The sequence below is a fragment of the Onthophagus taurus genome, chromosome 1 (genome assembly GCF_036711975.1).
Source record: "Onthophagus taurus isolate NC chromosome 1, IU_Otau_3.0, whole genome shotgun sequence".
In the NCBI taxonomy this organism is placed as follows: domain Eukaryota; kingdom Metazoa; phylum Arthropoda; class Insecta; order Coleoptera; family Scarabaeidae; genus Onthophagus; species Onthophagus taurus.
Window position 1 is genome coordinate 32,336,493 of NC_091966.1, and position 27,554 is coordinate 32,364,046.

Below are 27,554 nucleotides of genomic sequence, written 5' to 3' on the forward strand. Positions count from 1 at the left end.
CGCATTCTAAAATTAGTACGTTGTCTGCGGTCACTGGAATTTTCATCGAACGATTGTGCAACTATTAAGGAAGTTTACAGTAAACACTTTAATTGTAAATGTTATGTAGAAAATGTTGAACCGTTGTTATCTAACTTTTAAGTTGGATAAGAGCAAGGAAATTCAAATGAGCTGCAATTGAAATTAGTTACGTTAAGAAGGATATGCACAAATTAAAATGTTCCAAAAACAACTATGAATTTCTTGATGACTTAATTTGCTATCAATAAACTTTTATTATTATATTTTTTAACTTTTTTCAATAACATTTTAGTCGATAAAAACCGTTCAGAACACGTGGCTAATTTCTTAAAATAAAAAATATATGAAGTCTAATTTAAATATAACTCGAAAGTAAATTCCGAAGGAAACAGTAAATTTCTCTTATGACTTTCTAAGGTAACAAGTTTCTCAATGCATAATGATTTGAATCATTTGTACGGTGGTGTATTACTGTAAAAATCAGTAATTGATTCCATTAAAAAACAATTTCCTTGCTCGTAAACATCGTAAATGCGTAGTTGTTCAAGAGTGCAAAGTCGTCTTCGTAGTTGTATACGATAAATGGGAATAATCTTAAGAGGATGGAACACGAAGAAGAGAAGAGTCACGACGGTGTAAACAATTACGTCAAGGATATTATCCATTGTGTTTGTTTTCAAGTCGATTACGACAGTCGTACTTCAATTATACCTTCCTTCTGTGTGTAGATGTAAGTTGTACTCTTCGATCGCGACTTTACCCGTCGACTTTGGCTTGTTCTGTTCGCTGTTTTTCTAAAAATAGTAAGTGCCAGTCGACCTTGAGGTGCCCTGCACTTAGCATTCCTGCACGATACACACTCAAGAAACCCGAAGTAGTCGGATGTTTTCAACTCTACTATACTTTAAAACCTAAAATATTTAAATAAAGAAAGAAAAAAGTTTAAGAGGATTTCAAGATGTGATTTAATCAACACACGTGTAAATCCATTTGATAAAATGTGTTAAATGTAATTATTTGCCTTGATAATTTTTTTGTTTTTATAAAACAAACACTTTAGAGCAGTCGTAATTTTATTTTGGAAGTAAAAAAACCAGACACAAAAACAATTAGTAACCTTCCAAAAATATAGGTACGAAAATATTGATAATAATTCAGTTAGATAAAATAAAAAATGTCTGGCGCCTATAATAACAATTTAAAGCAACAGGTTACACGTGCAACTTGTTGACAATTCCCTGCGTAATTGATGCAATTGTTCGGTAATATAGTCTAATTTAATAAAAAAACAGATGAACGAGGTTGTTTACCACACACGTTTTTAAAAAACATACAGATTATTTTTTGATTTGTCAGTAAGTTAGATATTAAATAATAAATTTCTATTTTAATAACAAGGAGACATCATGAATCATGCCGAACTAAAATTAGTTTTTAAAATTGGCCTACAATTACGTTTTACTACAAATAGAAACACGGAAAAATTGTTGAAATGTTGTAGATAATCTAAGAATTTGCGCAGCACGTTTAATGCGCAATTATCGGAGGAGTCACGTTTCAATTATTCCAAGAACGTATTTTTACTTGAACTAATTTTTTTAACAAACAACTTTTTGTGTCGGCGTCAAAATAGCTTTAATACATTTCTCATGACTACATTGTATATACAGTTACACTTAACCAAAAAATAATCTAATACAACTTATGGTATATAGAAAGTAAGATAAGAGATGGTTGTGTCAAAGATAGTTGAATAGTGATGAGTACCGTTAGATTGTCAAGTTATATAAATGGTAAATTTTACGACCTCGTCGATGTTAAGACTACCACAAGCTTGTTGCATGTCTGTTACGAGCTCGTTTCATTTCCCACACTATTCTAAACAACAACAGCATAGAAAGTGTTGAGGTTGAATGTTATTTAGAATGACCTTTAGAAGAGTACAATAAAAGTCATTGTAAATGATATCAATGAAAATCGTAATTTTTTCATTAAAAAAAAGAAGTTTAATGACAATTTAAACTGCATATATATAAATTATATAAACAAATTTATAGCCAAAATTCCTTGCATTAGAAATGTTACACGTTAACATTACCAATTCAACTTTCCCAATTCTACCTACACTTTTATTAGCATAATAAGTAAGTTACAAATACATTCAATATTTTCAACGAATATATTTTGACCATGCAATAACGAAGTGTGAAAAAAAATTGTTTCTGTGATCTATTATAAAACTATACATATATTGTATTAAATTTGAAAAGATTTCGGAAAATTTTTAAATCAAAATTCTTCAGAATTAAAAGGCAAGGAAACTAAGGAGTCAAAAAATATTAAATACAATGTAAAATACTTGATGAGATCTATAAACCAACTCGTTTCTATTCTTAAAAATTTATGTCGGTACTTTGTGCACATCCGTGACCAACGATGTAATAGGACTTGAGGTATTTATCTTTAACTCTAAATTAATGATAACATTAGCTACCCTATTAACATTAGACTTGACGGGACTATCTCAACACTGACTCAGCTGCATTTAAAAGACGAGGTATCGCAAAGTGCTTAGGTTGTAACGGCAAATTAAAGTTGGGAGATAATAGCAGGAAATTGGCAACATTATCCGCAATCGAACTGTTAACAAACCATCAGGAATTCTACTTGACCACATTTTTAAATTTGGTGACAGTTCAAATTTACGAACATGCGATGTCTTTCAACAGTTACATATAGGTTACGTATAACAAAATCATTAATTCGGTAAAAGTTTGAACGCAAATGAGGTTCTTATTAGATTATGAAGAAAGTATAAAATAGAAAGAAGACAAAAGTTCATCGTATTTAAAAGTATCGTTGATGCTTTTAGAAAATAGAAAGACGATAAAAATCTAAGAGAAGAAATATTAGACACTATTTTGTTATTTCCTTCTACTGGCACCAGAAGATTGTTCGTTACGATGTATCTTTTATCATTATCAATTGATTAATATTTTCGAAACATGGATTAGGCAAAATAGACGAGCTAAAAATGGACTGTTACATTAGCTCAAGATGTTGTAATGACTCCAAGTCATTATGATGGTATACTTGGCTTGCCACAAGGACTTAATGTCGAGCGTTGGAATAATGTATTAGTAAACTTAAATTTTTGGAGAGCTTGAATTGTATTCTAAAGCATTCAGCTTGTGAGTGCAAAATTAGCAACAAAAATTACAGATGATTACTTATTCTTTGATTTTTAAATGAACTTGAATTTGCTTAAAAATTTCAATATTATGATTTAAACTCTTTCAAGCGTGTAATATGTTTCAAAATTCATAACAGTAATAGTCAAACCGAAAGTTCTTTAGTGTTTGGTACTGACTCAAACACCAGAGGGCCGTCAACCAAGAGGGATAATGTTAGGCAATTGCTGTGAATGCTGAATTATTAAATAAGTATCTTTTGTACCAACTCTACAAGAATAAAACCTAACTTAAACTACACAAAAGTATTGTGGTTTTATTTCAACCTGGGTAACATAATTGGGTTGCTATCCAAAGAAGGATATCAGATTTATAGAAAACACCTAGAAAAATGGAACCATTATTGTTCTCTTTAAAGGGAATTATGTTTATTAACATTTAATAAATATTTAGTAAGTTGCAAATTAATTTAAAATGTATTATACTAGAAAATATGCATAGAGGCGTCCCGCATCGATTGCATAATACATCATCAGCATATCACTTACATAACACAAACAAAGAAACGCAACTGTTAGTGTATGTAAAGTATAGGTTTTGTAAAGAACTTAAATAAAAAATCAATTTTAACACTTTACGTCTCCTAAACGAATGACATAAACATTATTAGATAAGGCATATTAGGTGAAATTGTGATATTTTACTGTCTAGTAAAAGAAATTCAGAAATAATACTATTAAAACTGTACATCTTACTAGTTAATTTGCACTAAAACTGTTTCATAAGAACATATTTAACACTTAAAAATTCCGACATAATATAATGCCACGTATAGTAGGTAGCATTTAACACCACCCACATTGCTCTAAATAACCCATGATATGTGCTTGTTATTGGACACTAAACCCATTCGTGTCAGCTGTCCGTAAATGGTAGTATTGCTCTAATTTGAAGTTTTTGAGCTGGAATTTTTTTTTCAACTCGAATGTTACGATACAGTTGTTATATAAAGACATGGTGTTAATTACTTCTGAGTGCGTTAGGTACTACAGCATGATATTAACCTTAAGGAACACTTTTCAATTCCTATTAAAACTGAATTTTGCATACGAATTTGATTCCAAAACTCTACATTTTAAATTAAAGATTACACATTCGTATTAAAAGAAAAACGTATGGTGATTGCTACTCGAGTACTACATAAAAAAACAAATTCTTTTTCGAATCGTAAAATTAAATCAAGGTATAATGATCATAAAATAACCGTTTGGTGGTAAATTTTTTACATTGTAAAGGACGTTAACACATAATGAACTCCGTTGCAACGTTGCATTCCTACGTAATTAAGGTTTGGACGAGTATAAATTCACTGAGCCATGAACATGTGAAGCTAGAACATGTTCAGGTATTTGTTACAAAAAGTAGAGTAAGTTTAGTGAGAATACCACAGCACGACAGGTGTTACGTAATATGAAAGCAGAATCGGTTTTTCAGTTCGTACAATGACTTTAAAGTTTTAGAAAATGGCTTTTCTTAAAAATTTAAATATGAATGAATTTCCGATTGCATAAATACAATACTCGATTATGTAAATACAATGAAATTATTCGATTAAATCCCATTAAATCCCAAAAATAATCCCAAAATTTTCACGTAAACAACTAAGTTTAGTTAAACACATTGTGTAATCGTTTCGTGTCGTTTAAAAATAAAACTAATAAAGATTAAAAGATAGTAAACTAAATTTGGTACCAAAAACGACTTTTCGTAAACATGTTTATGTAAACAATGCGTTTAATATCTGATACCGACGGGTGATTAAGTTATATTACGAAATTATATAAAACGCACCGTTTGCATAAACAGAAGTAATTTTGTTTTATTGGTCGTCGTTAATTGAATGATCGTCCGAAAATAATAAATATTAATCGTTGGTTTGGTGTGCAAAAACCAATTTATTTGGTGGTTTTCATCTAAAAATAATTTGATTAAATTAGTGATAAAGTGTAATATGGTGCCAGGTTGTCAAGTGGCACTAAAAATTACCGGGATTTTAGATTAAAGATTGGTTAGATAATATTGTTATTAAAACTATTGCCAAAATTCCGAGAATCCATTTTTTTACATTTATAATTCATTGCTAGCCAACTTTAACATTTAAATAAGCATTTATAATAACCCAGCATATACAAATGTTTCAACGAAACGGAAAAATAAATTTGTTTAATCTTTTGACATTAAAAAAAATTTAAGAAAACATTAAAAAAATGCACTTGTCGTGACATTAATGATAAAAATATAACTGCGTATATCTTTTTATCTGGATGTAAATAAAAAAATAAGATGATAAGTAGAGAATTTATTGTTATCTCCATGCAACTTAAATACCATGCCACTTTTAAAGGGAATTAAGTTAAGTGATAATTAAATTTAAGCGCCACTTTATAATACGTTGTTATCAAGATCTTTCTGCAACTAAAAATCAATATTTTATTATGAAATAAAAGCATTTTTTTCACGTTGAGCGATATTTGAACTTAATAAAAATTGAAAACTCAAAAAGTAGTTTCACTTATGTTATCAACTCTTTATCAACACAAACATATCGATTTTGATATATCATTAATGAACTAAACTTAGAAACGAGAATAAGGATGTAGCAGATTTGTCACGTGAAATTTGCTTTCCTATTCTTGTTTCTAAGTTTAGTCCACGTTTAGTCCATTAATGATATATCAAAATTTGAATGTAATTGAATGTAAATTTAAATGTGTTTCCTAACCTCAACCTTATACAACGAGACTCCTGACGATGGTCTAGGCCGAAACCGGTAGAGTTAATAAATTTATAAAATATATTGGAGTATAAACATTGTTTATTTTTTAAAAAGTCATATAATATACCAATATGAATGGAAACCCATTTACCTATTATTCGAAAAAATTGATTGACCCAGCGTTGTTAATTTTACTTGTGTTTTACTTGCGACAGAGTCGTTTGACAAAAAATTGCTTCAATTGCATCATGTTTACTTTCGCGAAATATTTTTGACATTTTAATAGCAGCAATTTTGTAACACTTTTCTTACGTCAGTCTATCATCAACCAAAAAAACGATTTTTGGATTCTCTGAATAATTTGTTAGATTGGTGACTGACTATCCATAAAACGGTGAACGAAGTGTGCGGCGTCATAAGTGCTTTTAATAATGCATTAGCATAATTCCTTGCAACAGCTTGTTTTCAGTAACCTCTACTACTTTGATCCCTTCTGGTTGAATCAAAAATAAAATGTTCACGGTAAAGACATGTCAAAATTTCCGTGGGTTTAGCTAATACAAACCGTCAACAATCCATAATTTAAAAACACCGGGTTAAGGCATTTCTGAAAAATTCGTTTAAAATCATAACAAAAATATTTTTGAAATCAAGGCGGAAGCCGTAAAGTTAGTTAGATCGTTTCAACGTAGTCATACGTGTTTGTTATTCATAGAACGATCGTAAAATGGAGCAGAAACTCAAAGAAAAGTTTAAGACGTCTTAAACTGAACGAATATTCTGAGAAAATTAAATATAAATTTTAACAATTCAAATAATAAACTATTTATTTACAAATCCAGTTTAGATTGAATATATTTGTACTACTTCAAAGAGTTCAATTACCGAAACTAGATCGGTAAACAAGCAAATTCAACTAAAACGGGGCCTCACGATTGCTCAACCGCGGCGCCAATTTCGCACGGAAATAAACTCCGATCCTCCAACGGACCGTGAATAATCACCAATTACGTCTATCTAAATCGATTTAAATACCTTCAAAACCGAAACATTTACCTGACATTGTCGTAACTCTCATTGTATTTTATTTTAAATTTTAATAACAATTTGAGTGAAATCTTTAACTTCTATGTCAAGAAAAATCAAAGGTCGTTCAAACACAATGGGATTTTGTATTTTCTTTTTAAAATATGTTTTTAAATGAATAGAAAATATAAAACTCAGTCGACCTTCATGAAATAACTGGGTCGGTTTTACAATTAATGCAAATCGGTTAAAAATAAACCGGTGACTTTTAAAAATGTATTGTTTAATTCCCAGCTGTATTTTTTTACAAAAAAGTTATTTTTATTATGAAATGAAAAAATTTCCACTTAATCGGAATCAACAAATGTTTCAGTGTCCATACAAATTCACTATTGACGTATTCATATTCATTCATGAGTTAATTAATCAAATGAGAAGTAAATAAACGTTTTCGAAACAATTTCAAAAAGATTAAATAAACCCATTAAATTAATTAGAACACTTTCAATTTTGTAAATTTCCATAATAACCAATAATTAATTAATAATTAATGGAAAAGTATCTATTAGTTAGGCAACTCATACAACTAATGAAATGAATGTTATTCGAAGCGAATTGGGTTGCACTTTTCGTTAATAAGTTTTAATATTCTATATTAAAAGAAAAATGGACCTTAGGATTTAACTAAGCCGATTTTACAATTAATGGAAATCGAGTAAATATATCCGTTGACTTTGAATTATTATTTTTATGCAGTTATGTTACAATCTTTGTTTTCATTATAAAACGGATAAGTTTCACTTCATTGGTGTCAACAAATGATTCATTTCTTGTACAAATTTGCGATTTTGGTATTTATATTCATTCATATAGCAATCAAACATTCATAATATGCTTAGGCACTATTAACATCTGTTGCTTTTTATAATATTTGTTAAATTTTTTCATAACGAAAATTAAGAAGGTAGTTTAAATAAATACCAAAAGTTTATAATTCCTATATACTAAAGATTGTTGTGGCATCTTTTCATAGCAGTTTTATCAAACAGTCTAGAAAAATAACATAAAACGATATCATGTACCAAGATAAATCTACACAAAGTCACCCACGCCAAAGATCCTCAAGTAATACTTTCAAAAATTAGGGTCAAAATTCAATTTTAGTAATGTGTATTACTATTGCCCTCTGTTATAGAATAATGTCTGTATGTTACTTATTTTCAGAATCGTAGGTATCTTTCGCCCATCATAAGCGGTACTTTACTAGTAAACCTATTTAATTAAAATTAATACCTGCTCCATTTGACGAGAAACTTCCATACTTTATTTGGAACATCAAACGTCACCTGTGGAGAGATGGACACTAAGCACAGATTTAAAGAAGACACTACCAATACATCCATTATAAGTGATCGCTTAACACCAAGAAAGATAAGAGTTACTATGCTGTAGAACGTTGCAAAACTGTACATGATGAAGATGAACAGGTTAGTTGAAGCAGGGCGTGGATTAATATAAAGAAAGGCATGTGAATAAAACAATGAAACTTGCATACCCGAAAATATGAACATACTGGTGAAGAACCGGACCACCGACTTCTGTAAAGCATGTCTAAAAAGAATAAGGAAATTTACATGTTCAATGACAAATATATTGCTACAAGAATCGGTAGCATGCGCCTTAAATCCAACATGTAACTAGTAGCATTTACCAACTACAACAGATAAACTGGAATATAACAACATCGCGCACAAAATCGTGTAATGTGTAAGAAGATGTTGATAACTTCACAACAGCGAATTAGAATCTTGAAAGAACATTGCAAAGGTTTGCAGAACGTAAATGAGGAACGAAAATAAGTACAATTGGACTTGAGAAACGACGAAGGGAGAATAAATTTAATATTGAAATGGTCCCAAATGAATAATAAAACTATATATAGCGTGTCCACAAAATAGAGGATGTTGTCAATAGAAACATTAAGAACGTTTTTAATAAAAGTTATGATGACACCAATATTATTCACAAACGTTACTCCCCTAAATTATTATAAAATAGCATTTATTTCTGATATGTATATCATAAATATCTAATGTTCAATAAAAAAACTGTAAAATGGCATGGAATTTTTACTAACTATTTATGACGAATTTAAAACCAACATGTCACAACCTCTTGTTACTTTTCGAGAAACTATGGCCAACTATGTTAGACGTTATATGTCCAATTTCTGAATGACCAGTATATTGTACACTTTGATTATATATAATATGGATTGAGCTAACTGAATATATCTACTAACAAAAATGTTGCTCAAGGTGAATAGACGCAGATGGAAAGCGATAATGTGAAAGTGTAACAAAGATAGATATATTATATGTCAGTACGCTTCTATATCTATCTCACTTCTATCAGTACACCCATTATATGGCAGTACGCTTCTATGTCTATCTCGGTTCGATCACCTTGCGCAAGCTATCTCTCTCGTTGGCTCAATCCATATTATATATAATCAAAGATTGTACAGCTATACCTGACAGAATAAGACAACGTCTTGTATATTAAGATTTGATAGTATACGCATTAAGACGTACAAAGCGTAATCCGTGAGACCAAAGAACTACCGAGATCTAAAAGATTATTATGAATTGGCACCTATAAAAAGCGAAAAACGGAGGGGGAAGAAATACGAGATCATAAAAACAAGGAGTTTGGAACCTGAACCTGACTATGAAGAAAATTGGTCCGACTTGATGATGTGTTCACTGGTTGACACTAATTAGAAAAACGAATATAACAGCGTGTGCTGAAATTCTCTAAAGTTTTTACAACACCTGTCCAAAGGAGGATTTTGTAGGAGATAGAATCTTGCCATTATTTCCATGAGAAAAGATACAATTTTTTAAGTTAAACGATCCTTGTGTGTATCGATTCTTGTGTAAGCCGGATAACTTCAAGGTTTTATATGATTATTAGCAGATTACTAAGTAAACTGCTGAAAGATTCTCCAATAAGCAACATAGTTTTCGATGAGGACGGTCAACTATTGGAGTTGTTGGAAAGCATTCCATAGCTTGAATGGCATGCAAGGTATTAACCATTACTACAGGCCAATACAATCGTCGATGTGTAGGTCTTAGAAATACTAGGTGAGTCGAGAGGAACGGACCAAACTTTAGGAGTGTATTGTACACTAATATCATGTAAAAAAACTGACATGTCCTTATCCGATATTCTTTTATTTTCTTTTTTGTTATTGCATAACTTTTACTGCATAACTACAATTAAACAAAATCTTATACATTAACATTAAATATTAATCATCAGCATTATTTTAATAATTATTCGAAAATATCATTAACTTCTAAACATTTCCGGCTTCGTTTAGTAAGAGCTCTTGTTGAAAATGAAAAACAAAAAAAAAAAAAAGAAAATCGGATAACAACATATGAGTTTTTTTATATTATTTTCAAGCGTACAATACCCTCCTAAAAGTTTGGTCCGTTCCTCCCGACTTACCCTATATAAGATAAGTGTGGAGTAGCACACGGGTTTGTTGTTGACCTCCAACTATGATTGAACAACATTATTTGCTATGAGAGAGTACTCCAATAAGAGATGTCCAACACACTTTTCTGGTACGTAAATAAGTATAAACAAGGTGATAAGCTGAAGATGATTACGGGATTAAACTAATTTCAATACTTTCGAAAACGAATGTTACTAACAATTAAGTTATATGAGACAGCAAGTACAACTTCTGATAACTGATTTGTGTGAGTAAAAGCGAAGAAGTCACAACTTTGTAAGCAAAAAAGAAAACTACCGATATTCGTTTTTAAGATTATAATGTCATTCGCGTACAAGGTGTAGTTTCAACAACTGGAATAGAAAAGCAGAAAACACTGATTGCTCAGTCACTCTTTATTTTTCATTTGTGCATTCAAAACAGTTTCGGGTCCAGTTTACTCTAGTCATCTACTTATGCTTTACAAGGGTGATGCTATTTCAAGCAATGTATTCCATTTAAAACAAGCAGATTTGGTATTAAATCATTTATACTTTGCGACTAAACACCTACCTATGTGCTAGATTTTAACATATACCAGAAAAAATACAGACATTGTGCGTTATTTTACGATAATTGGACAATCGGAAAATGTTGTTTATACACTTTTACGTCCATATATTGAAAAGATCATACAGACATTGGTACAAAAGTAAAAATCTGTATAATTTACTGCATCAACATAACACAAATGCTTTTGAAACAGTACGGAAAAATAGAAAAAATATGCACCAATATGAACGATAACATTGTTATTCGTACTTTTTGTATATACAGGTGGATGTGCTGAAATTCAACGTCAAGCGGACACTGGCTGAAAGGCCAACCCATACCTGTTCTGGTAAAAATAAAAAAAAAATTCTATGTCTCTTAGTTAAGTGCTAATAGAGATATTTTTGAAAATGTTAAAAATTGTTCCTGTATATATTTTTAGGTACTACGGTCAGAAATGTTAGTAATTTAATAGTGATTTTTTTAATAACGTAATCCTTATGAATCATGCTACTATAAAAGTCACAAATCAAACAACAAAAGCCGTTAATTTCAGAACTGCGCCACAATATTTATACTACAACAGCAGAAGAAATACATGCAAAGAGATTTGCACAACTAGTAAAAAGATCTTTTCTGTGACGATGCAGAGCTTGTATTAGTGCCGACCGCAAACAATTTGAGCATTTGCTTTAATTTTAAAAAAAGAATGCAATAAAATTAATAATAAATAAATTAATAATTCCTTTTGTTTAATTTTGTCTTTAGTTTAACCATATTCGAAATAGTCTTTTTGTAAGACATAAAAACCGTCTTGTTGAAACCACATTTTGTAGTTCGTAGATATTGAGTGGCACATCTTCTAACAAAGTTAAGAGGAAATAAAGAGTAATTACAAATAGCACACGAAAGTATGAATTTTTTAAACAACGTGTTTTTTACAGAAAAACAGTCAATAATATTTTCTATGAAAAGAAAAATGGCAAGTGTACAGCAAGTAAATGGCAAGTAAACAGGCCATCTTTTAAAATTACTTGCCAAGAGTGCTTTTTAAGAAATCGTATGTCAAAAATAGACATAAATTCTTTTAACTTTAACTCGATAAAACTAATATTTTTTTTCTGAAAACTAATGACTTTTGTTGTTTGATTTTTTATTTATTAAAAAAATCACTATTCAATCACGAACAATTCTGACGCTATTATCTAAAGATATGATGTATGGGAACGATTTTAAATATTTTCAAAAATATGTCTATTACCACTTAACTAAGAGACATGGAATTCTTTTCTTATTTTTACCAGAACAGGTATGAGTTGGCTTCTTACCTGGTGCCCGATTGACATTAAGTTTCGGGACACCTGTATATGGGAAATTTATGTTATGGTTATTATACGTCGGTAGTAGTTTATACAAAAATTGTTCAATTTTTCAATTTTGAACATCAAAGTGTAATAAAACTATCAAATTATAGCGTTTTAGAACCGCAACATTGGTGATTAAACAGTATACACTGAAAATAAAAATGTTTTAATTCGTTTTGGAGTGGGTAAAAGTAATAGTAATGTGCACTATATGATTATGAATGCTGTCTATGGGAAGCGATACGATTTAGAACCGATCGCAGGCAAACGATTAAGATTATTCTAAATTATTTTAGAGAAATATTTTTTAGTAAGCTTGCAAGTGTGCAATTTCGAACATAAAAGAATTTAAATTCACTTTTAAAGGTCTAAACACAACTCTGCAGAATACAGTCTAAACAACTGTGAAAAAGCTAAAGTTTTTTCCGTTTCATCAAATTAGCTTTCGGACTTTTTACTATATTTTCCTTTATTATACAACGTAACTCTATTTTTCGACGATTTAACGTTGTTTGCTCTATGTCAATTATATTTAATGTCTGTATTTAGTAACGTTCTATTTAGTTATTAACTATATTTTGAGTAAATAAATTTTGTACTGATATTTCATTACATTAGCTTTCAGCTTTTATTTAATTTATTGATTATTAATTTTCTTATTTTCCTATGTTAATCAAATGCATATCTTTTTATGATTGGTATTATCAATATCCAGTTTATAAATAGAGGTATTATTCCAAATAATGATAAAATATTAAAGTGTATAAAAACAAAAACAGGCGAAGGTATGAAAAGTTCCTTTTAAGATATGTAACCAAAAGCAGATACATTTTTTTTTGGCAAATGTTTAGATATACATATATAATTTTTATATTACAAACTCCTACCTTAAAACACCTTTTGTTACAGAATAATTTTTGTTTTTAAAGTTTTTTTTATCTCTTATGTTACTTGAATTATAGAAACATAAAATAAACATTCTTTAAATTTACTGCTTATGTGTTGCTTTCAAAATTAAATTGATTTTAGAAAAATTATGTACATTAGATTAATCAGATAATCTAATAATTATTTTGTACTTTTAATGATTACCTTAATTCATTATTAATAGTATATACAATTTAGAATTGCTTTAATATAAAGCATTACTTATACAACCCATTATACAATCTGATTGCAAATGGAATTAAAAAGTTAATTAGGTTGCTTACATTTTATTATTAATAAAAACAAAAGTTTATACTTACAAATCGTCATTTCTTCCATGTCGGGGACTCGTATAAGCGTTAAAATGATCACTTTTAACCAAAATAGAGCTATCCTTACTTCCACTAGAATGTGTAGGAGACATTGTCATCTTTGTCCTGTAAGATAAAGACAAATGTAACATTCCTGTTGGAGTACAAATTTGTCCAACTCTAATCTGTTTGTAATTTTCAGCTAATGTTTGAAGCGGTGGTGATCCCATATATATTCTATAGCAGATAACATAAGAATCAGGATCTTGTACTCTTGATAATTTATAAGCTGGTGTCACTCTAGTTACTGACACTAAAGATTTAAGTAATATTCCCATTCTATTATAAACAGTAGGCATAATTTTTATGCCTAAATCATTTTGTTCGGACATCATGCTTAAACACCATAACTCTAAGACCATTGTGTCAGCATCTGATGTTCTTAATGAGATTTCTACGCATAATGGGGATGATGATGTTGTTAATTCTCCATTAAAAACCTTTTTAGTTTGAAGAAGAACTTCTTGATCATCAGGTACGGCCAGATTAAACTAAAAACATATTTATATTTTTATTTTGATAACTTAACATCAAATGAAATGTCAAATTAACTGTCACTTGTCAAAAATCAAAATGATAATGAATATAATGATATTGACATCTAACCAAATAAATACACTATCGATTTTGAATGTATAAACACAATAAAATACAATAACAAAACAATATTACATACCCAATCAGTAGAATGAGTAGGATTTGGTTTACATTGTGTAGAGACTTTTTCACCTAATCTAGATTGTACGATGATTTGTACTACTTTAAACGCAAGATATTTTGTAAATTTATCCATTTCTTTCTTATCCTGAATTGTTATCTTCTGGGCCATATTTACAATGTTAAATGAACATCCTCGCGAGAAAATCAAACCGATCAAAACACAGGCGAATGAAACCAAGGGCGAGACCGACGCTTAATACAGTTAATTTTGCAAGGATTTCATTTCAAAATCCGATTATAATGAGGGACGAAACACGAACAGAACACTACACGGGAATATTTAAAGAGACGTACACGAAAACCCCACAATAACAAGTTAAAAAAATTGTCTGAACGTGCAACAATTGCAACCACGCAACTACCATTACATCAATGATGGGCAGTGTTGCCATTTTATTGTGTTGACTATTTTGATATAATTAATCCATTATTTATTTACCAATATTAAAAATATTTCGTAAACCATGATCGGATGCGATTAGATATATATTTAAGTGATTAATTAGAAAATTTAAAGTTCGTATTATTTATTTTTGATAAAAACAACGTTTTTTTTCAGCGCCATCTGTTACTCGGAAAATTTATTTCAACATTTTCTTTATAAATTAGAATTATTTTTAAGAGGTATATAAATATATAATGTAATAAATATACTAAAATATTTTAATTGAGTAATTAAAGTTTAATTATTAAATTAAAATCAATAATAACAAGTCACGCAAGCGGTGGCGTGCGCAACTAAAGTTAAAATCGTCCATTTTGTTTTGCCTCGAAGAAACCGTCAGATTCATCAACATCGGTGTCCGGTATTTTGCATATATTCCATTAGTTTTCAAGATAAAACTTACTTTATTTAGACTCACTATTAAACCGATAAAAATCCTCGTCGAAGAGAGTAGTTCGAAATCGCCGAGGTAAGTTGAAAATCCGATAAATTACTTCGCATTTGGCAGCCGTCGATATCGACGTGTGTTGCGTCACACCTTTATTTGCGTCGTTTAAGTTATTTTTTACAAAAAAGAGAAAGGAAAAAGGCCATAATTAGAAGCATGTGATAAACAACGTGATATTTCGTATAATTTTAATCGATTTTCAAGTTCAAATAGTCGCAATTTTGTTCCTCATATTAGTGTATCGGTTACATCTCGTTTCGAACAAGATCTGATGCTTTTAAGTTATGTGCTTTGTTCACGATCCAATTTGATACATAAACGTTTGGGTGATGCACATTTAGTTGGTGTCCAATTTTAGACGAGCTTCATTTTCCACTTTTGGTTTGGAGCTGTTTCTATGGTTGTAAATTAATTTATATTTTACAGCTGTTATGAATCACAGATTATTTTTTGGATAATCATTAATGTGATGCATTATTGTAAATTTTATTAACGTTATTATTGAAAATGTTAATAATAGACCTTTTTCTTAGAAAGTAAGTTTTTAAGAAATCTGATACCCTTCTTTATTCCTGATCCTAAATAAATTTTCCTTTTCTATCTATAACATTAAAAAGATCTAATAGAAGAGAAGATATAAAACATTTAATAATAATTATTTAGTATTTGGTAAGTATTTAGCTGGTACAGACTTAAAAAAGACTTTAAAGATTAATATTGGAGCTTTGAGGTTTTCTGATATAGCTGCTGCGATTACCTTGATTTGGCACAGTTGCTGTCTGGTGGAACTCCATCTACACCGCTTTGGACCTGGACTGGGAGGTGTTGGTGTTGTAAGACTTTCATTTCTGCTAAGACGACGCAATGAGTTTTTAATGGTTGAGTGAGACAATCTCACAAGATGTAAGAAAATCCTTTAAAAAAGATTATCTAAAAAATCGATTTGGAGCATGATACTTATATTATTTTGTTTGACTGTACCAGTTTATTAAGTAATATGTAAGTAGTTTTTGAATTGTTAATGATCTAAATTTTAATTTTTGGCCAAATTCTTTCATACATTATTTATCTCTTGAAGAAATAATCGAGTATCAAAATAGTGTTGCACCCTCAATTCTCAATATAAAGGCAACAGATACTAAAAAATCTAAAGCTTGGCCTAACATTAACATTAAATAAATGAATGGATACAACAATCTTCATTCCATGTGTACAAACTTGATGTGAACCCAGTAACAGCTGCAACTTTCGACTTTAAATAATGCTTTTTCAAATTTTACAATATTTCTTCTTGGAAGAGAAGCACCAAAGAATACAACAAAAAAATCAAATCTTGTTTGAATGGAAAATTGGTGATTGCATAATTAAAAGATAATTTGATTAATAAAATTAAACCATTAAAAATAAAATTAATTAGTTACGCCATCCTATTCCTTTCTGTTGAGCACAGAATTACTACAGTGATTTTTAGAAATCTAACTATGCCATACCCTGTTTCAAAGAATTAAAAGGAAACTGTTAAAAATTGATAAAAGAACCTAAACAATGCAAATAAAGTCCCTCTAGGTTACCTTGCATTGCTATTATATGAAATTAAAATAATTTTTCCCTATTTATAAACTAATAATGAGATTGAAATTGTTTCTAATTAATACCATCGGTTGTTTATAAACATAGAGATTACTTCAGTTCTGAGCATGTATTTTTGTATCTAACAGAATTGTTATTTATTGGCCGTTCCAGTAGCATTGCAGAACACCAGGGGAGTAAAACGAGTGTTTTATTACTTCGATTTCAGCGTTGGCACTTATTCAACAGAAGCAGAAGGCAAATTAACGAAAAGTCATCACCAACGAATTGCAGCTAATACATATTAGATTTCTTAAAATCTAGTTACAATTAGAGAGTATTGATACTCTTTAAATGGTCATTAATAATGGCGGGAATTACTTAGATTAACAACTAGTTCGACATTGTTATCATAATGCCAGCTTATTATTTCTAACTTTGATACTAAGGATATTATTCCTATAACTATACAGTGTGTTTGATTGTAGCTATCTCAGCAGATATCTTGATTACTATTGGAGATATGATGAAATGTTATAAAAGAAATGTAGCTTCACACTTAATATTACATAAATTCATCTAAAATCATAAATTCTATCTAAAATTTGGAATGAATCTAACACATTTGATGCTAAATTGGCTTTTTGAATGTGACTGTTAATAGAATGTTAAGTATGGCGTAACTTTCCTTCTACATGTAACGTTTTGTCATATCTCCAACAATGGTCGAGATATCTGTGATAACTAAAATCAAATACACTCCATACAGAGTGCCAAACTATATGTAAAATATCCGAAAAGTTGAGAGAGCTTTCGAAGAAGATAAACTTGAAAATTTATATCGTTAAATTATTTTATTTCGGAGGCACGTGTATATTTGAAAAGTTGTGCAAACTTCACTTCAATTTAAAATAAAATCGTTTAACACACATTGTCGTCGTTATGGTGAGGGATTGTCGTTGTTGCGGCCTTCTGTGATAACGCTATTCCTACCTTGATACAACTTCACCAGACCTATACAAATATGATTTTTGGTATCAGAACTCTTTAAATATGTAACTTGTCAGATCTGATGATTTATACGTCTTTATAAATAGTATAATTGAGCTTGGCACCAAGCACAAGAAATGGTATGCCCTTGGAAAGCAAAATTTATATATTTTTGGCTATGAAACATTTAACGTGTAAATAATTACTATAATAATTAATTTTATTATTATTTAAGGAGTATGCTTCGTCTGGGCATTAACAATTATATGTTTGTAACGATATATAAGAAAAATGCCAAAACGGTAACGATGTGTTTCGCGGTCTGAAAAGTTTGATATTGACTTCACCTCATATCTGAAAATAAAAACAGAAATTTAGCTTTACTTTATTTTATATCTGACTTGATTAGGAATTCCGTATCTTAAATGTGGTTGTTTGCGAATACTAAAATTTTTGATTGGGTTAATAGGTCATCAAATTCAATAAAAACTCATTCAAAACTAAATGATGCCTTTAAAGTTGATTTAAAGCCTTTTAAGTATAAACACCCAGATGTTTTTTTATTAAGCACATAATAGATTATGACACTAAACCGGAAAAATCGTTCAGTTTTATGTATGTATGAAAAAATCGGAAATTATAAAAATACAGATTTAATTTTTCATTTTAGATAGGTGTATAAAATTATTCACGCCAGACGCATTATTGCATTTAATTATTAATGTCTTTAAAAGTAATATAAATAATTGATTTTTTAGTATGTATTTACAACTTAATAAAACTTTAAGAGGAAATTGAGTTATAAGAAAAATATATACCCTATCGTATTTCACAGGAACATTATTATAAGCAAAAGATAATGGAAAACCTTTCTGTTTTCGGATTTCGTTTCGTCTGATTCTACATTTACATTTTGCCGATTTTGCTATATTTCTTTTAACTAGGCTTTGCAGGATACATTTTTTCCCACTTAGGAGTCGAGAAAATATGGTGGGGAACAAGTTACACACATGGACTGTGTTTTTCGGATCGTCTTACTGAAAGTAGATGTCCTCTAAATAAACCTTTTGCACGTTCTCTTGCAAATTTTGTTTTAAAGTCTTGATATACACCATTTTGTCCATCGCTCCCTGTATGAACACTAACTTTCTGACCAATACCACCTCTGACACATTATACATATTATCCGCCTCTGAGTCTGAATTGAGTTGTTTCCAAACCAGCTCAAACTGGATTTCTTTACTGCTGTGATTATAATGTGATTTCGGATTTTTTGTTTATTTTTTTTATAAATTAGCGTTTTTTGTATTTTGTTAATTGTCGTGATCTATCTACGTGAGGACGGTTTTGAATATTTTCTTGATGATTTTGTCAATTTTTACACATGATTTATTTACCTTTTGCAAGTTTTTTTAGGTTTCGTAGCCTCGTTTTGCTTCCACACCATTTATGCCATTAGGATTATATCACATCGCATAGTATTTCCATCTGTGAAGTAAGAAAGCTACTGTTACATTTCGAAAAACTGAAGCGTTTCTGGAACAGGTTACAACAAATAGGTGTTTACACATCCAATTTGTAGAGTTCCATGCTACAGCTATATATCCTCATAGTATTCAGCGTAATTTTGATATTTTACATTTCTCAGCAATTTTTTCAAATAATTTTCTGGAGGTTCGATAAACGGATAAACAGTTACTAAATCAAGATCGAAATGAGTTATGGAGTCATTAAAAACTACACTTTATGTCTTCAGACAAAGAAGTTATTCATCGAATTTCACGTCTTATACTTTCGGGAAATATTTGAGCTAGTCTGATATTAACTAAATAACGAATTCGAAATTTCGTGTACAACGTTACAGTTTGTTACAGTGATATGTTATTGTAATGTAGAAACTGTTATATTAAATCTATTGGAGAGTTTTATGACATAATTTTGAACCGCAATAACGATGATTTCATAACAGCGATTTTTGTTATATCCCTTCATATAACAAAAATCACGTTAAAAATATAGTGTATCTGCATTTTCAGATTAAAAAGAGGAAAAGCAGAAGTTGAATTGGTTTCTCCTTCAAGCCGAATTTTCCGCCGATTGATTAACAAATCTTCTGCAGCTTTCTCAAGCATTATCTCGTTTTTGTAGTGTGCTAAACGTTTGCAATTTAAAAAGTGTACCATGCTTTTGAATTAATAATTTAATGTTATTTGCGTTGAGCTCACCCACCATGAGTAGAAGCCAAGGGGTAACGCATTTTTGCGTTATTGCTTGGGACAACTTTTTAGCACATAACGCAATTGCCATCATTCTTCATCACTAACTCTCTATCTTCTGTTGGGGTGATTCATTTGAATCTCCCAGTATTACTATTAGTATTTTCTAGCATATCAGCTAGTCGTTGAGCCCCCAAGAGATGAGTCAAGTTGGATGGATAACACTTCTTAAGACACCGCTCCAGCCTAAAATATCGAAAACGACAAAAATACTGAGATAGCTGCTTTTTAAGGCCGAATACAATCTTAAAGGTTGCCGAGCAATGGTGCTAAACGCAGAATGTAAAATATACAAAATCTGTTAATACATAAGTTTTAAAATTTCAAAACCAGTGTTAAAGTTAATATGTATCAATTTTTTATTATACGACACACGTCGATAAGTAACTATTATTCCGGCCAGTCACGATATTCCTATATGCAAGTCTTTGATATTTCCCTCTATTAGAGACCCTTGGGCATCAATTCATCCGTACCCAACAGTTAGGTTAAATGGGCTATGCCGTTTTGGAAAGTTCACATCAAAATTTATTGTTATTTCTAATAATGAACAGCTTAGCACATTAAAAATAAAGAAGAAAATTATGGTTAATGTTTCTCAAGAGAACTTTCTCTCACTTTTATATGGCAATATGATAAACTAGCAAAGTTAGTAAAACGTTCGCCATCAATCTACAGAAAATTAAATTAAAAAGATTAAGTGGAACACGGTTTAAATCTTACCTATCTAATAATTTTTCAATTTAATTTTAAAATATTTGCACTCATTCCAAAAGCATTCGGTAGGAATGTGCACTCTTTCTCATTAGATTTTAATAATAACCTTCATCTACTTTTATAGGAGCGCCTACGTTTAATTAAATTTATTGATATTGAACCATTAAAGAAAATGACCAAGATTTGTTTTAGTACTTTAGCAGTTCATGTACCGGCTAAAGATGAGGTTGCTGTGGGATCGGATACAAACGTTTGTAGCTAATTGAGTTGCTAAATAAAAGTGGTCAAAATCGTGATATTTAACTTTTTAACGTTGAACTTCATACATTTAGTGTGCAAATTTTCACCTAACCGACTTGAAATCCGCCCAACCGTTTTCCCGAACTTGTTTTGGAAAACTACGGAAAACCATTTCATTCTTTCGATATGTCCTTTACTTTATTACATCTATAACCAATCTGCTTTTTAATATTACTTTTTATTATGTCTTGTATCATGCTGTAACGTTTACGTATACGTTTAGGTGCTTGATGTCAGACCCTTACCAAGTTGCGTGATATCAAATAGACTAGAAGCATACGTATTTAGCTAGAGTGTATTATACCATTTAAAAAATAAGTAAACAGGCAAGGCATCTTCTACTCTCGTCAAGATAAGCATGTGCTTGGTGTATTGTTTACTCAGGATGTTCGGGATCTACGCAACTGTTCTCATGAATCTTAGGACACTGCAAATCGGAAGTTGACTTAACTTTGGGTGTGCAATCATAACTTTTATACGTGTGGATATATTATATGTTTACAAAGTTCAAATAACAATCTAAAGATATTATGAGTAGAATGGTGGGTTTTAATAAGTCTCATTAACAAGTTTGGTACCATGGCGGACACCAAGTCTGTTAGACTTTTATGATACTTTTATGATTATTTTTATTTTTTGATATTTACATTTTTGCCCTGACTCTGCAATTCAATGTTGTCAGACTCTGTTAGTAGGAGGATTTAAGTTAAAACAGGTTTAATATTTTTTTAAAGTCATTATAAATGAATACACTAATTATATTTCCTAGTTTCGTGCTTTTCAACATCAAATTTCAGTGGGGCAAGATATGGGTCGCTATATATCTAACTAATATAATCACTAGGTCGCGGATAGTTTAGGAATCTGGCTCTTGAATTCGCTCCACTTTGGCCTTAAATCTTTTTTTTTGCAACAATAAAACACTTCGTACTTTGTACTCTTCGACATATGATGAAGCGCATTCGCAGTTGCTTCGTGATGAAAGATGCGCATTGCCTTAAATCTCCGCGTCCTGATAATCACTGTGTACTGTGCAACTACAGTTTTTGTTTTACTTTATAAGTATTTCTCATGCTGGAAAAACCTAAAAATACGTTGGTTTGATGTAGATACTGTTAAAATTTTCAGTTCAAGTTATTAAAAAATGAAAGAGTAAACACAATTTTGATTATATCATATTTTGTATTGGTGCTTCTATAAAACAGCTGTAGATTTTATGTATTAAAAATTTCACCGTTAATTTTGAACCGATGATGATTCATAAAATGAGTATTCAGCCGATTCAGATGGAGATCCAGATTTTATTTTATCGAACAGCTCAGTTTATACACATTCTGCTGATGTGATCACTTTCTAGGATGTTTTCACATATGAAATCACTTTTTCTCAAAATAAGAGATAAATCGCTTTGTGAATGACGAAATGCAATGTAATGTAATAACATCGATTGGATAAAAAATTAAGGCGACAATGAAAAAGGTTCATACATACTATCTAACACAATAGCTCTTTGAATGGAAAATATTTGCAATTTTGTGGGGTATCATGAGTGGGATAACACTAAGTGGGATATCATGGATACGATTTAATCGAATAATGCTTGTGATTGATTATTGGTCATGGATATGAATTTTGAAATTGGAAGTTGTTTGTTCTGAGTGGTAATAGGTTTTGAGGGTTTGCAAAAGAGTTGTGAAAAACAGAAGTTCCTTTTGACAAAAACATTTGGAAGGGTCAATAACTGTGGTACATTTGCCGTCTTTAGGTACGGCATAAACTTTGTTTGATATGGCATAAAGTTTGTAGAAACAGGAAACATTACATACCCCATCAAAAAGAACACTACACAGTAGTGTTGCGTAGCTAAATGGTGCAAAAACGAGATATCTTATTGTTCCTGACGTGTGCTGTGCTACTGATTAAGCTAACAAGTGTTGTATACTATAATTCAGGCAAATGTTAACCTTTCCGATCAAATGTCGAGTTATACTAGAACCTTGCATAAATCTATTTGTTTACAAAATAGCAATTGAAATATGATTAGGCACATAGCATTCTTATGGCAATTCACACTTGCCTTGTAATCGGCGCTGTAATGATTAACATTCATATCAAATACAATATTGTAACATTTTGATGACAATTTTCGTTTATCAATAATTAAAGATTTGCTGACGTTCAAATACCTGTTTTATGTGTAACAACCTCCTCCTTCTAAAATCTAAGTCTAAAAATATATCACTTTAACAAAATATGTCGTGTTGTAAAGCACGGGAAAGAAATTTAAGTTGTTATAAGAAAATAGTGTAGTATTATCGAAGAAAATACGACAAAGAAAGTTAACAACATTAGGAGAGGATCAAAATATCAACATTATTAGTGTGTCTATTTCTTATTTATTTAAACTGTAGTATATTATACTACAATTAACTTCACACCAATGGTCTTGCATTTGAGTAGGGTAAATCAAAATCCGGTTTAACTAAATGTTGTAAAAGTATGTTTATAGTTATTGGGAATGGATCACAGCAGACACCGGTGGCGAGAAAAGCAGCACGATAACTTTTAATTATTTATTACCACCATAATTTCTGTTGTTTTTTTTCAAGATTTTTAAGACGTTTTAGGAGGCCAAATAAGAAAGGAGGAATTTATTCGTTTAATCAATGACAACCTTTTATTTATTATTGTAGTTTACTGAATCGAATTAAATACAAAACTAAGTTGCATTACAGATCAATTAATATCGAGATAGTTAATGTCTAAATAGATAAGTATCCTAAATAAGAATTTAGACAACGATTGTCGGTGATTTTAAAAATTCATGGTGGTTCCATCGATCGTAGCAGCTCTTCGTCTTTCTCTCTCTCATCAAAGACAACATCGCGGAAATAACTACTTCATGTTCTTTTACCTTATTTAGGGAATCCATATTGAATTTTTCGTAAGAGAATTTTTACTTTGAAAGAAATGATGTAATAAGTCTGTAAAATAATAAAGTAAAATAAAAGACAAAAAGCATTTAAAAAAATCCCATTGTGCATCGCTTATACGTTATGTGAACTTTATAATCCAAGTTTATTAACAAAAATAAAAAGATGAACATAATTTAATCTTTATAGGTAAATAATCCTCACTAAAAATGAGCGTTATCATACGATTACAAAATCTTCCTTGGTCTGCAAACGCGCTTGATATTCGCCAGTATTTCCAAGGACTCAGCATCCCAGAAGGAGGTGTCCACATCGTCGGCGGAGAATTAGGCGACGCTTTCATAGCATTTAGGTGATTACCTTTAAAATATTCCACAAAATACTCTTGCACATTATCCAATCCCACCACCAAAATTATTTTCACTTAATCAATTTTTATAAACGATTTTTTTATTTAATCTCCTACAGTACGGATGAAGACGCTCGCCAAGCATTCAATCTAAACAATGGCAAGATTAAAGGTATTCAAATCAGTCTTATGCTCAGTTCTCGCACTGAAATGCAAAAGGTGATCGAAACCGCTAGAAATCAATCTATGGCAGCCTTTATGCAGACCCCAACGCCTCGTGTTAATCCTCCTCCCGTTGCGCCTATATTACCCTCGGTTGTACCGCCTGCTGTTGTACAGGATACGAGAAAAGAGGATATTAATTTAAAAAAGGATGTAAAGGTTGATTATAAGAAAGATAAAAGGCGATCTAGGTCGAGATCCCGCGAACGAAAAGACCGGGATCGTTCACGCGATAGAGATCGTGGACGGGATCGTCGGCGGAGAGATCGTAGTCGATCAAGGTCTAGGGAACGTAGAGACCGCCGTAGGAGGGATCGGAGTCGCAGCAGAGATCGTGCTAGGTCGAAAGATCGTGATTATCACCGAAGTGGGAGGGTCAATGACAGGGGTTCACCAAAAGAGCAGCAAAAAGAGCACCAGGTAGTGATTTTATTGTCTTGTTTTCTATTGTGGGATGATAACGCTGATAAAAAAACTAACGTTAAAATTCATTAAATTATAGGTCGTTTGGGAAGCGCCGTTACCACAAGAAATTCAATTACAACAACCTTCAGCGGCTAGTATTTTAGGGGCTATTCCAAGTTTATTAGCCGCAACGGCTGCAAAGTCGCTACTTGAGCAACAAAATAATTTTCAACCAAATGCTTTAAGAAATAACTTTAACAATAGATGGTTACCGACTGCTACTCATCGCGAACCAACATTCCAACCTCCTGATAGGTTATCACTCGAAGATAGATTTCCTGACAATCGTAATAGGGCTTTACCATTTGAAAATCTTAACTCGTTCACTCGGACGACGAGTGTTTTAACAAACAGACTTGCATCTTTGATTCCCTTGAATAATAGTAATAACAATAATAGATTTCTAAACGAAAATAGGGAAAGATCTGAAAGGTCATCGACTGCTAGAAATGAAAATGTTGTTCAACCAAAGAATTGTTGCGTTCAATTACATCCCTTTATGGGTGGTTTCGGAGAAATAAGAAGGTTCTTTTTAGGATTGTTCATACATAACACTGGGATTAAATTTGTTAATGATGAATTCGGAAAGAGAACGGGCGTTGTTTATATAAAATTTGCTTATCCCGAAGGAAAAGAACGTGCCTTATCTAGATCTGGTGGCATGTTAAGAAACCAAATTATTACCGTTTCACATTTAGACGATGAAATTTTTGATGGCGCTGTTGATAGATATCAACCTAACACCTCGGGAAGTGACGATCAAGATGAAGTTAATAGTAAATTAGATACTGCTAATTTCTTAAATAAAATCGGCCTATTTACCACTCTTCTAGTTGAAGATCTTCCTAGTTACACAAAAGAACAGGATATTTTAAAAATGTTTTCCGATTACTCCCTTATTTCTATTATTTTAATAAACAAACCTAGAAAGCTTACCATAGCTTATGTTAAGTTTTCAAATGCAGATGATGCAAAAACAGCCCTTGAAGCTATTAGTAAACATAGCGTTGACGGAAAATTAGTTGCTGTTAAGCCATGTTCTGACGAAGAATTTGAAACCGTTCAAAAAGAACAGGGTACCTTTGAAGAACCAAAACGCTCAAATGATTTATTTAAAAACTCTGATGTCCTATTTCTTTCTCGTTTACCGCTTAAAACTACCGATAGAGACATATCCGATTTCTTTTCTGATATTGGAATCATGCCTACCAACATTCATATGTTAACGAATGATAGAGGTTTTGTTGGTGACGCTTACTGTGAATTTAGTTCAATTAAAGATGCAAAAGAAGCTTTAGAAAAAAACGGAACCCCGCTTGGTACATCGATAGTTTCTGTTAAATCAGTTGAAAGACGTGAAATGGAAGAAGCAATTGGTACAGGTCAAGATGAAGAAGATGAGGAAGATTTAAATGATGATCCATTTGAAAGATTACGCCATGAAGATAACGCTGATGATTTGAATAGAATAGATAGAAGAGAAATGGGATTAAGAGATAATAAGTTGGGAGGGAGATACGATTACAAACCACCTGAAAAATTATTAAACCAATTATTTCCCCCGAGATTACCTAATTTACGACCAAATCTACTTCTAAACGCAATGAGACCTTCATTTCCACCACGAAATAATTTTATGCCACCAATTCCACGTGGACCTAATTTTTTAGGTTTAGGACTTAGACCAAGAAGATTTCCTCCTCCTCCTCTTCCACCACATTTTCAACAACACATGAACGGAAATGAAGATGTTTTCGGCCCACCAGGATGTACGGTTCTTATGGAAAACGTCCCCTTTAAAGCTACCGTTGAAGAAATTTTGGAATTCTTTAGCGGGTATGAAATTTCACCCGATAATATCTTAAGACGGTATAATCCGAATGGAAAACCATCCGGTGAGAGTAAAGTTATCTTTAAGAATTCCGATGATGCTTATCAAGCTGTACATGAAAAGCAAGAACAAAAAATTAGAGATCGGACCGTTTATTTAACATTATGTTAATGTTTAATAGATCGTTTGTTAATGGATAAGTTCGCAATAAGTTCTTTTTTTTTGTACATAAGAATTTGAATGAGTTATCAATTTAGTTTCTATCTGTAGAAACAAATGTTTATTGAATAATTAAGCACAATTGTAAAGGATTTATATTAAATTCTTGAAAATTTAAAGTTTTCGTATATCATTGTATCATAATACATAAAACTAATATATTATACCTTCTACTTTTCATGACCTAGAAATCATTGTTTGCAATGTCCGACATCAAAGATATGTCGACGACGCGACTTCCTCCTAACATATGATGTGGGTAAAGAACTATGAAAAGCAAATAGTTAAGAGAGAGTTCTAAGAGAGACTTCTTCGAGGTGGTAGGCAACTCCTT

General features: G+C 31.0%; 2 protein-coding genes across 4 annotated transcripts in view; one reads left to right on the forward strand and one right to left on the reverse strand.

Moving 5' to 3' along the window:
• LOC111415887 (Autophagy-related 13) overlaps positions 1-14,832 on the reverse strand; it is a 35,762-nt gene extending 20,930 nt beyond the window's left edge. For both annotated transcript variants that reach the window (XM_023047770.2, XM_023047768.2), the window contains exons 1-2: positions 14,413-14,832; positions 13,686-14,227 (exon numbers count right to left, since the gene is read on the reverse strand). In XM_023047770.2, coding sequence (XP_022903538.1) covers positions 13,686-14,227; positions 14,413-14,565 — 695 coding nt within the window. In that variant the 5' untranslated portion in view covers positions 14,566-14,832. The remainder of the gene's footprint in view (positions 1-13,685; positions 14,228-14,412) is intronic.
• A 376-nt stretch (positions 14,833-15,208) lies between these two features.
• LOC111415858 (RNA-binding protein 12) lies at positions 15,209-27,339 on the forward strand. 2 transcript variants are annotated; one of them, XM_071199840.1, is made up of 4 exons: positions 15,209-15,370; positions 24,324-24,486; positions 24,603-25,128; positions 25,208-27,339. In XM_071199840.1, exons 2-4 carry the CDS (start codon positions 24,344-24,346, stop codon positions 27,170-27,172), a joined length of 2,634 nt encoding a protein of 877 aa, XP_071055941.1. In that variant the 5' UTR covers positions 15,209-15,370; positions 24,324-24,343; the 3' UTR covers positions 27,173-27,339. The 2 variants fall into 2 exon arrangements, with proteins under 2 accessions (XP_071055941.1, XP_022903509.2); XM_023047741.2 differs by having other exon boundaries at positions 24,603-25,125.
• The last annotated feature ends 215 nt before the right edge of the window (positions 27,340-27,554 follow it).

Excerpts from the sequence above, each read along its gene's own strand:
- LOC111415858 (XM_071199840.1), top strand. The coding sequence starts at position 24,344 with ATGAGCGTTATCATACGATTACAAAATCTTCCTTGGTCTGCAAACGCG. Across the intron at positions 24,487-24,602 it reads GACGCTTTCATAGCATTTAG|TACGGATGAAGACGCTCGCC; the intron begins GTGATTACCTTT and ends AATCTCCTACAG. Across the intron at positions 25,129-25,207 it reads AGCAAAAAGAGCACCAGGTA|GTCGTTTGGGAAGCGCCGTT; the intron begins GTGATTTTATTG and ends ATTAAATTATAG.